Source organism: Hesperophylax consimilis, chromosome 12, assembly GCF_061612785.1.
Source record: "Hesperophylax consimilis isolate HC1 chromosome 12, BYU_Hcon_1.0, whole genome shotgun sequence".
In the NCBI taxonomy this organism is placed as follows: Eukaryota; Metazoa; Arthropoda; class Insecta; order Trichoptera; family Limnephilidae; genus Hesperophylax; species Hesperophylax consimilis.
The window spans coordinates 36,526,782-36,543,198 of NC_142847.1; the positions used below are offsets into that span (position 1 = coordinate 36,526,782).

The window sequence follows — 16,417 nt, forward strand, 5'->3', positions numbered from 1 at the left end:
CCACGCGATCAGGGTATTCACTGGATTCACCGAGAGAAGTTTGTTACTAGCTACCTGGATCTCAGAGGTCTGTATTACACTTAATTTTTTAAATATACTTTAAGCGTGAGGACAGGTTTATGGTGCAAGGGGCTTGTCTCGTTGCAGATTTAGTCGGTTGTTGCAATGGCTGATCCTCATTTGAGACCTCCGTGTCTCAAGGCAAGATGCTGTGAGGAACAGTGTTGTCACAACTGCCAACTTTTTGTGACTGTTATAACTACGCTACACCGAGGTGCTTCTTTAAAAGGCCCTTTATCTCACAGAAATAACTGAGGCATTGAGGAACTGAGCATTGTGTTATGTCAAGACTCTATTTTGCCATATTATTCTTTGTTACTCCTGGTTTTACTTTATTTTTCTCAGTGATTCGTGGGCCCTCGCAATTTCAACTTGTGTTCTATTCCTGTAAATCTGCAACTGTGAAAGACATGTGGTTTTAGCTTTGTTCACAAATAATTTTTTTTGCCATAATCTATAAGACTGCAGGTACGAAAATGGGCGTTGTCGTGGCGTAGGTCAGCTAGCAACGTGTGGCTGCATCCCTGTATCATGTCACGTAGCTATCGTGACAATCGTGGACGTGCCGAATCGTGAGCAGCTATCTGTGGCAGGTTTTACCCAAAACCGAACAAATTAGCCTGAAGAGTTTAATAGTAGGATTACTTTTGCAGACTCTCAAGACCACACTGGACCAGGACTTGCAGGACATTGACAAGAACCTGAGCGAGGTGTCCGGCGAACTGCGCTCCGTGCGCGTCAACCTCATCGCTGAGCGCGGGCTGACTGAGGTACGCTATCGCCCGCGGCCTCCGGAGGGAACATAACCTCCTGATTGCCCTGAAACTATACTATTTTCCCATTGGCTTCGGACAGGTGGGACTCTTGTGGAGAGGTCGAACATGTTTTCTACAATGATAGTTTTAAATCAATCTGAATTAATCTACATCCCACCCTTTTTCAATACTTACTGAATTTTTAGTGAATAAGTAAAATAAGTAAGTACATAGTTATGTAAATTTCTTATGTAGGTGATTCCTCAAGTAATACTATTTTATACAAGTTCCATTTGCTAAAAGCAGAGTGACACCCTAGTTGTCTTTATTTTTCCTTTGTTTCTTCTTGGAAATAATGATTTATTTATGGTTTAAATATTGTTACAATGCACTCTCAAAGTACCCAATTGGCCACTAATGTAACACATGTTTTTTTTCTTCCTTGTATTATTTTTTGTGTATGTACATATGTAGTGATTACCTACCTACTTTATGTTTGAGTTTTCACTCAAATGTGTAAATTGTTAACCTAGCAAGCTTTTAGTCCTAGTGAGGTTGATTTATATGTATATGAAAAATTATACTTTATAATATGTACAGTGAGAACAATTAAATAAATATGTAATGGTTAGGATAGGTTAGGTTATTAGGAAAAATAAAAATCAATTTAAAGTACATAAAATTTTTGACATTTATTATTACCAAAAAGCACATTTTTACATCATATTATATTACGGGTTAACATTCAGATTATTCAATGAGATAAAATAATACCTAACGACATTTAGTGCGTTAGCGTGACACAGTAGAAGGGAGTGTTGAGCCCTCTACATGGCAACTGGCAACAGACGGTGGGGGCGGGCAGAGGTCGGCACTGTGGGGCCCGTCACCCGCCCGGCCTCGCGAGGGCAAACAAGCTGTCACGAGTAGGGAAACCGCGCCCAGCCAAACAATGCGTAATTCATACAAAACAAACAAAGGGATTCATTTCATCGAGAAAAGGGTTATTGTTGCGCTTCAAGTTTCTATTTAGTAATACTTTGTTTAACTTGTAAAATAGTATAAAAATATGAGGTATAGTTGAAAGTAAAGTTACAATCAGTGAAATGTACCTTGGCAATGGCGGCTGCTGTGATTGGGCTAGGCAGGGCCGGCACAAGCGCGCACAATGCTTCAGGTGGCTACTGGTAGTTCTCTTGTGGCGGGGTCACACTTCCCGCTACGCTTGGGAAGTGATTCTGGTTGAGGGCGAACTGTCCGTCACTCTAAATATAGGTCTAGAAGCACTCCAATGGACATGCAGTATGTTGGGCGGTTCTCTGATATGTGAGTGGTGATTCGTACTAACTATTGTATTCTTTAAACATAATTTCAATTCTCTAATGATAAGTCGTCACCTTTATCTACCGAATTGTCAAATACCCGCTTGCCCAACTATCCACTTAATAGTAAAGAAATTAAATTTCCCAGCGACCTATCCGCTACGTCCGACTACTTGGGATGATATGTGACACGCCTCCAGTGACTGGTCCTACTCACTACTTTATTGTCAGCCTCAGAGGAAACCTCGCCTCTCTTTCGTCTCCGCTCTTCCATCTCTCGTCGTAATAAATATAATAACAGAACACTCAACAAACCAGCGCGAGAATAAAAATCAACCAGAAAACACGCATAACAATTTCAAATATAATAATATAGGTGCAACATTATTGGAACACGTCCTCGTAGGATCACTATCGCTTAACTCTAACAGCGCGGTCAAATCGCCGCTTTTGCACTACATGGTGAGGCCAAATCGCCGCATTCCGCGCCACATAGCGGGGTTACTTTGCCCTACTACCAACTCCAGCAACAGTCGACACACCAACTGCCAGAGTTTACCTTCGACTCCCGATCCCTGATCACAGACAGTGACTTAGTACACGCCACTTCCGAGCTTGGATATTTGTAATAACGAACTTAAGCCAAAACAAAATGCAGGCTTTCATAGAATATTACAGTGGGATGGGACGGCGTCAAATGCAAATCTGCAAAAAAGTCAGCAGTCTATAATAAATAAGAAGGAGATTGGTTGCTCTTTATAGCAGTCTAAAGCTAACGTCGAAGGGGTGAAGGGTGGGGTGACAGGTGAGGTGGCAGGTGACATGACACAGGCAGGTGACCTCGGCGCGGCAGTAGGGCACCAAGGGTAGATTGATGATCAGCCGGGTCCAAGAGGGGAGGGACAGGGAGGGAACACTCAGGGGATGTATCAGAATGCAAACATGAAACCTACACGCTTATATATTCTACGTAGAAATAGTGTAGACATTGAGATGTGTTTCTAGTGATGAGTAAGTAGATACGTAATTACACAAAATCCTTTATATAAAATATATGCATAATATACTTATATCCCTACGTGTGATATGATCATCCAATCAATGATACAGCTGCTTGGACATATATAGTTGCCGAGGGTCTTGGGGAGTGCAGCCTAGACCTTGTGGACGGCGCGCTCCTTGTGGCACCTCACGGTGAGGTACAGCAGGGCCAGCATGCCCACCATGGAGGCCGAGGCGATGGCAACCGCCAGCGCGGTGTGCTCCACCGGGGTACGCTTGTCCGCTGCTGTAACATGTACGCATATAGAGATAATGCTGTGATTGTAATTCTGGTTCAATGAACTCGGATTTGTTTTGCATTTAAGTGTCATTTAAAAAATTGGAACTGATTTAGACAAGCAATAAAGTATGTATCTATAAATAATATAACATGTCTTTATCAGAAATTAATTTTAATTCTACATATGAAATGTTTTTGATTCTATGCTATATAATAGTTTTGATTTTTGTAGGGTTAATATTGGCAAGTAAAGTCAGATTTCATGATTTTCAAAGGGTCTGTCCTTTTAAGCTAAGATAGTAATTTACCATCATGTTAAAACACATTATCTCTTAAGATGGTACAATTTCTCAACATGATTTAGTAAAAAAACAATAACGTTATTATGAAAATAGAATCAGTTACTTGATTAGTTAGAGAACAGTTAATAGATTCAGAATTCAGAACCAAAGGTTCTAAACGGTTAATTCTTCCTAATGGATTCAGGATTCAGAAGTGTGACAGAAAATAGAAAAAAGTAAGTATACGTATACGAGTGCGAGAAAATAGAAAAGTAACCTGCAAACAACAAGTATGTCTTCTCGGGTTGGTCATGTGGCTGCATATAGTAGTCTCCCTCTCCCTCCCCCCTAGCCGCCCCCTGCCCCTCCTCCGCATCGCCATCTCCTTCCCCCCCCTCCTCCCCCTCGTAGGAGTCGGGCTCTGCCTTCTCCATCTTCACCACGGCCAGGCTCATGTTGCAGTTGGAGTACTCAAACACCTCCTCGCTGGAATTATAACAAAATACACCTTTTAACTTAATAAAAGGCAATGTCCGTGCGTGTGTGCACTATGCACTCAAAAACTACTGGACCGATAGTTTGTTCTTATTAGTGTACTGTACTGTACTGTATGTACGGGTAATACTTACTCCTTGGTATCCTCGGTGCAGGGTGGTCCCTCAGGTTTGTAGGTGATCCTCTTGCGGAACTTGACGCCGCCCCCGTCGCACAGAGACCAGGTGCCCCATTGTGAGTTGCGGCACTCCGTGTAGCAGTCCACGTTGCAGGGCTCCTGCAAGCAATCAGTAATGATCAATCACTTAGTTAGACATCAGAGATGGGCAACTCGCAGGCAATATCTTTACTAGTTTCTTTTATCTAATAAAGAAGACTTTTTTTCATTTCAGCTGCCCATTTAACGACTTTTACTCTTGCGAGCAAATTCACAAAAAAGTATAACGAAATCGAAGACATAATCTCTAAAAACTCGAAAACTACAAAAATGTTTTCTTTTATCGATTTCCGTATTCTAATCACCATCAAACATACCATTAAATAGAGAATACATTTTAAAAATTGGAACTGATCCATTCAGACAAGTGATAAAGGTCAGTATGTACAAAAATTATTTTATTTTAATATAATATTTCTATATTTGAATATTTTTGAAGGATTTAAATCTGAAGCACAAATGATTTCTAAATTTTACTAATGGTGTTCATTCAAAAGGAAATACTGATCTTCACTCTGATTTTTTATTCAAGTAAAAAAAAATAATTATATTTTAAATAAAATTAACAATAGGTATTTCATTTTGGTAGGCAATGATCGTGAAGCCAATAATTTATAAATACTTTCAGCTTCATAAATCCTATAGCTATAACATCCTGTGTGACAGACATTAACTGATTAAGTCCAAAATCATTCGACAAGCTTTATGCAAAAAAATCATATACTTTTCAACTTGTTTACTGCAATAAATTAATATTGACGGTGATGGTAAAAGACGCATTAAAGTTCCATTCTTTCTCAATCAAAGTTAAGTTTGAAGGTTTGGAAATATGCATTAATTATTAAAATAACTCAAACTAACACCCTATAAACACCTATTTTGTGCATGTTTACTTAAACCCCCGACGTAAATAATTGTCTCCATTAGATATTTAAGTTGATATCCATATCCAAGTGTTGTTTTTTTAAAGAGCCTCTGCATGCAGCGGAATTTGACAAGTTTACGAATCATTTGAAGACTTTGATCCTGTGCCATTTTATTACGTTACCTCTTCATAGAGGTCCTCCCAGGTGGTGGTGTTGAGGCCGCAGTAGGAGAGGGGAACGGGCTGGCGATCAGTCTCCCTAACGCAGGAGATGTTTCTAAACTTGAATCCATATCCGCAGGTCGCTCCGGGCTGGAAAGAGTGATACATCAGATAAGCATTCACATATCTATTTCACGGAGCATCATCATGGAGTCTTCTAGAGATTAGTAAAAAGAGATATTACTTTTAAAATTTCTCCTTTTTCAGTCTTTCGGAGGTCTGCAAAAAGTAAGTTTCTCTTAAGATGGGTTGGAGTCTATAAACTCAGCTTCTCGGGATGTAACAATGTATATGTAGGTCAGACAGGACGGACCGTCTCCAGAAGGATCTCGGAAAACTTTCGAGAATGTCCGGTCAGTGGTTGAGTGGGCATAGCGCTTGGGTCTCACCCGAGCGTCGCGTGTTCGATTCCTCGGCTGGCTAAGTCCTCCATCACAACACAAGCAACATTTTCGGCTTTCTGTGGTGGTAGTAGGAGATTTTCAAACATTGTTGGGTTATTCGTAACCCGGGAATGTTTGTCTTTCTTTAAAAAAAAAAAAAAAAATGTAAACTCGGCCATCCGGACAAATCGGCAATTGGCAAGCAGCTAATTAAAACGGGCAATTACATTGAATTTGTTCCTGAAATACTAGGAAAACCCAAAATAATTACGGAGGCAATTGAAATAGAACAAAACCTCATTCATATTAGTTTTTGGTAACCAGTAATTGACGGTTCCATCAAAACTAAACACCGAAAACCAAATTAATTTCACTAATTATTATATTGAATTACTGGCCCTAAGAAGATTAATGCTAGCAACACGGTATCACTTTTACATGCATAAACACACACTTCACCATAATCTACACATATGCCTTGATGATGGACATTGTAACGCTGTCCGAAATGTTGGCTAAAAAAGGAGAAAGCTTAGCCGTGAAAATCTCAAATCATATCAGAACATGTTTCTGAATATTTTATACTTTCAAACGAACTAAGCAGCGTACATTAGTTTAAAAGTCACCAAAGTCCGCATTGAGATAAGGTTGGTAGATTTAGACGTAGACAATATCCTCTTTGTTAATAATGAATTGTTTTTGTCTAATTTTGCATAGAAAAGCTAGGGCAGATTAGTACTTACGTCCAGTTGGCAGCGCGACCAGTCCTCTCCTCGCGTAATGTAGCATGGCCTAAGCGGGCATGCCACGCTCTGTACCGTCACGGGCGGGCACGGTCGGCCACGCGGCGAGGCTGGCGTCACCACGCGCCTGCAACACAAGCAGAACATGCCAACTAATCACAATGTGGAAATATATATTGTGGACAGTCACAAACATAGCATGCTAATCTTCAGGTGTCAATTATGCTTCATGAGATGATGGTTTCGTTCGCGATCTTCAACTTAATTTTTTTTGACTGAGCGTATCCAAGTCCTGTTATAACTCAACCATTTGGCATTTCATCTGTCTGTAAATTTATTTGTTACATTCCGGTTACGGTTTAAAATATGGGCTTGTTGGATAATACCTTTTTAACGTGCCAGAGTTCGCATGATGAATTAGTATTATTATACCTACTGGTCTGAAGAAAGTTTGAAAAAGAAAATTGTATAAATTCCTTATTTAAAATATAATAAATAAATAAAAAATACACCATGGTCAAATCCAGGCTATTAGTCAAATTTTATTTGATTTTTGTTATTTCACAAATTACTCATTGAAAATAATGTATTGAGTAAATTAAAAGAAAAAAAACCTGAAGCGGAGAAGGTCGTTGACACTGTTGGTGTGTACGCCGCAGGAGCAGAGTTTGGTAATCCACGGCTCCCAGGGGGACAGCTCGCAGTCGATGGGGCAGTCTATGTAGCAGAACTGGTCAGTTGGCTCCACTGGACGGATGTTGGACTGAAATGAGAAACACAAATTTATTATGTGAGTTAAATGTTGATCGTTATTCATATACATAATGCAGTTTATGTCAAATGTTATTCAGGGTCCTGTTATGATATGAGTTTTGGAGTGATTAGTCAGCGGTAGAGGTACCCAATGATCTCTCTTGATGTTCTGGTCTGGTTCCACAATGTGGCTCTCCAGTTATCTGGGCCTTTCAATCAAGGAAGGTCATTGACATAATAGTTGAACGGGTTTTTCTTTAACCCCTAAACCTGTCCTACAGCTGTTGGTGCTTTGCTCTTCTAACAGTTGCATGTGTCTCCGGAATTGATTTACAATCAAATCTTGCAGTGTTTTTATTTTTTATTTTTACATAAACTTTATAGAGGAAAATAATTTCCCTTAGGGCCTATGTCATCTTTGGGTATGCCATGTGAAGAGTCTTTTTGAGGAATAGAAGGAGTGAGCCTGGGTCTTCTCTTGAAGAGACTTACATTGTAGAAGGTAGGAAACATAGAAGACATCAAATCATTCCGCAGCTGAGCTGTTGAACCCAAGAACGAGTCGCAAAATACAACTTGTTTTCATGTTATAAACGTCAGCTGTGCACAAATGTTAGACGCGCGTTTGTCGACTGTGCACCGGTGTCGTAGAGATCAATGACGCTAGTTCCTCGGAGCGTCGTCCATTGAAATATTGGTAGAACAAAGACAGCATTCCCACCCGACGCCTGTGCTTTAAAGATTGCAGCCTATAATATTCCCTTAAGATAGGAGATCTATCATACGAACCGACCATTTCTGGACAGAGTCAAGGGCTTTTTCAGGTATTTTGGTGCCCCAGACAAAAGGTGGTTCAATTCAACCATGGAGCGTACTTGTAATTTAGAGACTAACTTGACTCTGGCTTCCATACAGCCTCCTTTGCCTGATCTGTTTAAATAGAGCATACATTACACCAAGCAAATCAAACAAATGTTCTGATAAAAGTCCCATTAGCTACCTCATCTATTCGTTTTGAGTGATTATTGCCTGTCTCGTTTTGGGTTAAACTAGAACTTACATCGCAGAAGGAATTGTTCACTTGTCTGCCATCGTTCCTCTCGCAGAATATGGCGCGTTGTTCCATTCCTTCACCACATGGAGAACCTCCTGCAATAATAAAGACCGAGCAAATTTTAGTTTACATCATCTTATTACCATTATTAACATTAATTATAACATTATTGTTAATTAAATCGATTAGTTTTATGAAACATACGTAAAGTATACATTTTATGTACCATTTATATAATTTTCCTGGGTAGGAAAATTAATTACTAGGTTAAGTTATGTTAGATTATCTTACATCAGATTGTTAGATTAGGAGGGATAACAATTAGCGTTTAATATTAGATTAGATGACAGTCATACGGACCAAGAGGCAGGCACGCCCCCCAAGCTGTGATCCGCCAGTTGTAATGGAAGCAGGTCTGGTTGAGCACGCAGGGCTCTGCCTGCACCAGGGGGGCACATTCGTGGCCGGCCGCAGGGGCGCGCAGCTGGGCCCTGGTGCGGTCTCGCTGAGCGCGCCCAAGGCATGGCTGGAAACAAAATGGTATTTTAATGGATGTTTTGTACATTAGTTCATTTACAAAGGTCTCCCATTAGGGGAGCCTACTTTGCCTCCTTAGTTTTCATCAGCCTCATAACAATCACATTGCTATTCACACAGCACCTATTACTCAAGAACTATTAGTACTTATTGTCACAAATTTTGGAAACAATCATAAAATGATTTCTCTTCTCTGGTTTGTTTTTGAGATCCAGGACCTCCCCTTGATATGATTTTTTTCCATCCTATACAAATCATTGAAATATGAATTCATTGGACTCACGGCAGCACACTGACTCCAATCGCTCCAGCTAGACAGTACGCACTCTCCGGGGCACGGCATGTGGCAGGCGTTGAGGTCGGCGGGCTGGTCTACCGGGTCGCACAGGGCGTCCTCCATGGTGATCCTCGTGGTAAGCTCTATGCACCTAAAATCAAACATCACATTTATAAAGAAGAAAGAGTATTTGTGTGTCAACTCCGGAGTCTTCAGTTAGTCTATTCATAAAAAAGAATGTGGCGGGTGGGCGGTTGGCGAGGATTTATTTTTACACAAATCTAAAATTTTATTCTGAGGTTGACCCAACAACAATATAGGAATAAGATGACGATGTTGACGTGATGATGAAAACGAGTTTTGAATTGAATATTAGTATTAAAATTTTGTATGGAGTAACCTGACAGTGCGGCTCTGGTCTCCGGTTCCGCAGCCTCGGTTGCGGTGATGGGGAATAAGCTGGCAGGCGCTCCAGCCACCCACCTCCCAGCCGTACTGGCCACAAGGCTTGCTGCACACTTTGGACTGCGTTGTCTCTCCGCAAGGTCTGCCGCGCCGCGTTGCGTTTACCAAAATATTTCTGCAATAAAAACAAAGTAATTTAGTAATGCTTTTTTCACACACTGGTTAAGCTCTACCTTTAAACATACCTTTAAAAATCAAATTGATCTTAAAACATTGTAGGATTCCTAACATCTCAAGTAGTATGGGCTGGCCTTGTAATGGCCTTGCAATCTATAAAAATTGATCGTACACAACATGAACATGACTTTTACGACTGTCTACAGTAGAAGCAAATACCCTATAATATTAACTCCAGTGAAATAGTGGCAATATCAACAACTCTACCCGCTCAGGGCGCTAGTGTTGCCATCAGAATGTATGAAAAGTGTCAGAATTTGGAGGTATTATTATAGGTTATGTATTTGATAGAAGTGTTATGAATATTTTTTTTTTATTTTAAATTCAGCCATTTAGGTTTGTTAGTAAAATAAAATAAGATTAAAAAATGAAATTCAAGAATCAAATTCATCATAAAGACATTGTAGGATTCCGTACATCCCAAATACTTTAATGGGGTGGCCTTATGCTTTTGTGCACATTTTCAGAATGCCAGATTTTTTACCTGAGGGAGTATAGCTACTACCCGTGGCTCTATCCTACTGACTTTTTCTTGGGTATGCTCGGAATGAACCAGGTTCAGCAGGATTGTGCACATTCTTCACATTTCTTCAACCTGATTTGTGCATATTTCGAAAATTCGATAATCATGGAGAGCAGTAATTTCTGTGATCCTCACCGACAGCATAGACTGTTTTATCTCCTGATCTGCAGGACTAAGTTGCCAATGTTATGCTATCCTGCTGTTAAATAGAATCCCTTCGGATGAAATCAGAGTTTCGGAAAGATTTGTTGCGGCTCGTATAAAACCTACCTTTTATGTCTATTTGTTGTGTTTGGATCTGGATAGGATGACTGATCTTTTAAAACAGATTGAAATAATATTTTTGTTATGTTTTTAGATACTGAAATAATTAAATAAGACATCGAAAATCACAACAAAGTATGAAGTCGAAGTTTAACCAATGCAAAAAGGCAGACCAAGGAACAAGGAACTGACTACGTATATAGAAGAAGATCGAAGCAGGATGGGAAGGCCTGAGGACTGGAGAAGTTTGATTAGTGACCGAAGCCAGTAGAGAACATTAGCAGAGCCACCCTGGTAGCATCGTAATGATGATGGTGTTTATCATAGAATAAAGAATAACACAAGAAGTGCCTTGTGGGAGAGTTTCATGATCCAAATGTAAGCCTAATTTCAGATTACATTTCCATACAAAACTGTGTTTCAGCATGATTACCAAATTCAAATGGGATGGCGATATACAATTTAAACCAAAAGGTACTAAGTTTGGCACATTTGTTTCCATTCAAATTCATATGGAAGGCACTTCTAGTTTTCTTCTTTATTCTACGGAGGTTACCTAGTTCTGGTGTGAGTGCCCACTCCGCAGGGTGCATCTCCAAGCTCGCAAGGTCCCCAAGAGCTCCAGCGGCTCACCCGGCAGTCCACCTCGCACGGCACAGTGCACTCTTCAGCCAACAGCCCCGCCAGAGGGCCACTGTCAACTGTGACAGGAAAAGGATTAATTAGATCAAATTTCTTTCTACCTACCGACAATTGGCTAATATAGCCCTTGATAAAGAGGTTGACCACTGATTATTATATCAAAAGCAGGTTACCTAAGGCAGCCAGGTGGTAGCGACACCAGTGTGGCTCCACTGCTCGGCCGGTGGAGTCCAGGCAGACCATCCTGCGGTAGCGCCAGCCGATGCCACACTCGCCCGCCTCGCGCTCGCTGTCAGCAGTCACGTGCGCAGTGGCTGTGTCCAGACTCATCGGGTTGGCTGTGGGCGCGGGAATGATGCAGGAGGACCAGGAACCAACCAGCTGGGCGTGGAAACCGCGACAAGGGCACTCGTGGCCCTCGTACAGCACCGTGTTTGGGCAAGGGGAGTCACCTAGCTTCTTGCGAGACCTGCAACGTTGGAAGTTTTACAATAGTTACACACTCAAAATCAGAACAATGGAGAGAACTGGAGGGATGTGGAGCTTGGCTGTTAACTGTTCAAATGTTTTTGTGAAATGAAACATTACACCAAATGGCTTCAGCCATACTTCGTTACTAAATCAGTGCAATGGCAGCCTAGAGTCGTGAAGGTGCGATTTATGTGTGAAAACACTGAAAAATATGTTATTGAGAATTTCTGAGTGGTAGACAACTTTGAGGGTTGGTGCAGCGCTACTGACCTGGTGGTGACCCCGGTGCAGGGCTCCGTGCAGACGCTCCAGGGCGACCAGGCGCTAAGCTGGCAGTGATTGCGGCAGTCCACGGTGCAGCTGAGCGCAGAGTGCGGCGGAGGTCCGGTACACGCGCCCACATTCACCTTGTGGTGCTGCAGCGAGCACCAGATGCCTACAACAATAAAGTCAAAGTCAAACACACCATATTTAAAAAAAATTGAAAACAAAAGATTCAGATAGCCTTATATCTGTCTTCCCATTTATCTAAGGTTACTATTGCTTGCCATAACTACTTGGAGCTGTATCTTTTAATGAGGAGTCAGTCGCATTTTTCAGGATTTGGTCACTGGAAAGTCGTAGAGAACCGCCGATATACTATTTTTTATCTCTGTAATAGAATGCAATTAAGGGTGCCCATCAGACAAACCAGACAAAACCACAAGTTAAACATCACTCAATGCAACACTAACTCAAAAAAAAAAAACACATTCATTAATCGAGCTTCATACATTTTAATCACTTCACAGAGTGAAACGATTTATTTAACTCAGCCCTCCACAGCTTCTACTCAAGTACACAAAGTCAACTCGAGTACAATTCTCCTGTCTGGAACCCACATTATAATATACATGTACAAGCTGTTGAAAGAATACAAAACAAATTCTTACGTTTTATACATTTTAAAATGGGTATTCCAGCAATTATGTTGAACTACAACACTCAACGTTAAATTATATGAATATGCTCAAATTGTCAGACAGAAGAATTTTCACTGACTTGGTATTTCTATATAAATTTCTAAATGATTTAGTTGATATTGCTAGAATTGATAAGCTTTCGGATTCCACAACATAATACTAGAAGTCAGGATTTATTTCAGTGCAGAAATTCTGGGACTAACTACCATATGTATTCCGCTTTGCCCAGAATACTAATGGAAGGAAACAATTATACCAAGTCAGTGGACATCTTCAATTTATCTTTAAACAAATATAAAATATTGTTAATGAAGCAATTCAGTTATGTACAATAAATAATGTATATTTCTTAATATTCCCATTTTTGTACATTCACTATTCTTACTTTTGTTGATGGCATTGTTATGCCGTATTTATGAAAAAATAAAATAAAATAAAAAAATACAATAAAGTAAAAGCCCCGAAAAAGGGCTTAATAAATAAATAAAAAAATAAAACCCCATCCCCATAGTCTATTCTAACAATTTTTTCCTTTTATAATCACTAACAACTCAAAAACTTGAATGAAAACCCTGTACATGGTTCAGTTATTATATTATATATTTTACCATACCCAAAAATATTGTAAATTGTTGGTTTTCCCAAAAAAAGAAAAAGTTGAATAGTCCTCACCTCTGGTCATGATTCCTTTCCCACAGGTGAGGCCAGTGGGCAGTTGGCAGGGCGACCAGGCACCATGGGCCCAGTGTGGGGCGGGACCTCGAGCCTCCACAGGCCCGTTGGGGCCGCGCGGGGAGGGGCAGGATCGCCGCTCTCTCAGCGCGCCGCACGACTCCGCGCGCTCCCAGCCGGCCTCCTGGAACCGCTCGCGTTCTTGGATGCCACCTTCTGGTAACATATAAAATAGACTTATTCATTCTGGGAAGGAAACAGGTCAATGTGTCCAGGAGTGATAGATGTATGAATCTATCCCTCCCGCTGTGGCACAAGTCGATGGATCGAGAGACCTGTTGGAGAGGTCAAAGGGTCTCCCCAAACCAGTATATAGTATATAAATTCTAAGCTACGAAATTATACAATGCTCTACCAAATAAAACAAAAAAAGAATGGAAATGAATATATTTAAAACAAAAGTAAAAACATGGCTGAGAGAACAAAGTGATATTCAACTTACAAACATTATGAAGGAGATGCAAAGACAACTTGAAACTAAATACAAGAGTTTAAAAACTACAGGCCGCCTCAGAACTGAAAACTATACTGTGAAAAAAATTGAATTTATACTTACATCATGTACAAATTTTGAAATTGAAACTAACAAAAAAAAATTACAAATAAAAATCGTGGTCTCATCAGGTGAACATGACTACAGCTGATACTGTCTCCACAGCATGTTTTGGAAGTTGTGTTAAAGCAGACCATTTCTTGTGAAAAAAGACAAGACACCATAATGATTATGCAATTAAGCATTGACCACAGTATTATTAAAAGGTAAAGGCTTATTTCCGTTACATTCTATAGATTGATAGAACAGTGAGAAGTTAGTTTACCGCAGTCAGTAGGACAGGGGGTCCAGGGCGACCAGGCGGAGAGCTTGCAGGGCTCGGAGCAGGCCTTGTCACAGCCGCGTAGCGTCTCCGGTTTCTTCAGGGGGCTGCAGCTGGAATCACACAGATATACACACTTTAGCTCGAGGATAGTGGCTGGCGTTGCTTGTAGTCTTATCCATAGGTAGAGGTTTAAAACCTTGTACAGAACAAATTAAAATCAAGGTATTAAAAGCAAAGGGCACTATTAAGACTGAAAAGAAGCCTTTGACAGAAAATATTAAAAAAAAATTCAAGTGTTTTACTAGAGAAAAACATACTTGATAAAATTCAATTTTCTAAATAACAGGTTTTTTCACATTTTAAATAAATTGACAAAGATAGTGATTTGTTTTTGGTGTATTATGCAGTGTTGCGCTACCTCCTTCTTTAGCCAACGTTTCGGACAGCATTGCAGTGTCCATCATCAGGGCAGATGTGTAATTTAAGGTTGTGGTGAAATGTCTGCTTATGTATTCAGAGTACCAAAAGGCAAAACCGACGTCCTGGCAAAGCATAGCATGACGAGGGGAGTGGTGCTGTTGAACGAACTAGCAAAGAATTTGGATGTAAGTGACTGTTCTCTAAATGACCTAAAACAATTATTGAAGAGTCACTTACCTAAATGCTGATATGATGTAAAATTGTACTGTAACTGGAATGAATGTTCTGTTGTACAATAAAAAAAAGAAATAATATAAAAAAAAAAAAAAAAAGATGTGATACCGTTTTGCCAGCTCCAACCCTCTAAGAGCTGACGGTAACGTATAATTTTAAAGTGGTTTTCTGCGTTTCTGCTTTTCTTTAGTTCTGGTGTAGCAGTCAATTACCGGATACCAAGAACTACTGAGCTTAGCCTCAAGTCTCTACTCAATTCAAAAGCCAACCCATAATACGGTACTGACTGTGAGTCCTGAACCCTGCGGTCACTGTTCTCCATGCACCACACCTCCCGGCTCTGCTGCAGCGAGTTGCCGCACGGTTCCTCGCCTCCCGCTCCATTCTGCGCTCCCGATCCGTTCCTGTCCGTCTCGTTGTCTTCTTCAGGACACGTATCTCCCTGCAATCAATCAATCACAATACACCATATTGCATGTATATCTTCATTAGGATGTTCTTTAAACATGCTTGCTTTGATTCTGCGACAGGGTTAATTTAATCATATATTGTGAGCTCAGTCAGGTCTGAATATTGGGATGTTAATTGTTAATTTTGAGGGACCTTTCAAAAATGGCTTTACAAATGGAACTAATGCTGTGATGTGCCTGTGATCTTAGGTCAATGTATTGTGATATTTATTTCATATCAATATTGGGTTATCTTCTGAATTCTAAAATAAAACTTTCAATTTCGAGAAAGGATTTTTGATTTTCGGGGCCAATTCTATACAAGAAAAACGCTTTTCTTAAAATTAAACCTTGTTAAAAAGAGCTAATTCTATAAGGGTTAGTGAAAATGAAAAAAAAAACTGACATTGGCCTTTTTAGAAGCGATCCATATAATTATATAAGGTTAGGGGTTCTTGGTAAGCCATCTTTCTAATGGTTCCATGATAGCTCAACTCAAAGACAATTCAACACACTTTTAAAAAGTGACGTAAAGTCATTTTTTTATTACATTTGCTCCAAACGGGAGGCATTTAGGAAAATAATTCCCCTCAGGACCCATGTCATCTTTGGGGATGCTGTGTGGAGGGTCTTTTTAGGAAAGAAAGGGGGAAAAAATCCTGTGAAGGAAAATGGTATGAGGGTTGAGTTAGGTTAGGTTAGGGAATCTGGTGGTCAGTGTGTCCAGGAGTGACGGACATATGATTCCATCCCTGCCACTGCGGTGCAAGGCGATGTTCTGAGAGAGTCCTGCTGGAGAGGTCAAAAGGTCTACATCAATCATTTTATCCCAATCTAGTCTGACAGGCAGTTGGTGAGCAGACACATTTGCCAAGACCCGGACAAACCTCACCCCATGAACATCTGTTAAGTCACTAAACTTAGCGAACCACTTAGGGTGATCTATGGCAGAGGTGTTGGTTACCCAATAAATGGTTCCCGAGGCGGCGGTACCCATACCCGCCTCCCAAATTG

At 40.4% G+C, this 16,417-nt stretch overlaps 1 protein-coding gene across 3 annotated transcripts in view; it reads right to left on the reverse strand.

Annotated features, from left to right (window-relative positions):
* Positions 1–1,493: 1,493 nt before the first annotated feature.
* Positions 1,494–16,417, reverse strand: part of LOC149419578 (thrombospondin type-1 domain-containing protein 7A-like) — a 68,783-nt gene continuing 53,859 nt past the window's right edge. For 2 of the 3 annotated variants that reach the window (XM_089637898.1, XM_089637899.1), the window contains exons 11-26: positions 15,242–15,396; positions 14,301–14,410; positions 13,423–13,638; positions 12,059–12,224; positions 11,491–11,786; positions 11,232–11,376; positions 9,647–9,826; positions 9,253–9,397; positions 8,793–8,958; positions 8,439–8,527; positions 7,240–7,388; positions 6,626–6,752; positions 5,461–5,589; positions 4,330–4,472; positions 3,978–4,186; positions 1,494–3,425 (exon numbers count right to left, since the gene is read on the reverse strand). In XM_089637898.1, coding sequence (XP_089494024.1) covers positions 3,292–3,425; positions 3,978–4,186; positions 4,330–4,472; positions 5,461–5,589; positions 6,626–6,752; positions 7,240–7,388; positions 8,439–8,527; positions 8,793–8,958; positions 9,253–9,397; positions 9,647–9,826; positions 11,232–11,376; positions 11,491–11,786; positions 12,059–12,224; positions 13,423–13,638; positions 14,301–14,410; positions 15,242–15,396 — 2,559 coding nt within the window. In that variant the 3' untranslated portion in view covers positions 1,494–3,291. The remainder of the gene's footprint in view (positions 3,426–3,977; positions 4,187–4,329; positions 4,473–5,460; positions 5,590–6,625; positions 6,753–7,239; positions 7,389–8,438; positions 8,528–8,792; positions 8,959–9,252; positions 9,398–9,646; positions 9,827–11,231; positions 11,377–11,490; positions 11,787–12,058; positions 12,225–13,422; positions 13,639–14,300; positions 14,411–15,241; positions 15,397–16,417) is intronic. The other variant, XM_089637900.1, reaches the window with a different exon arrangement.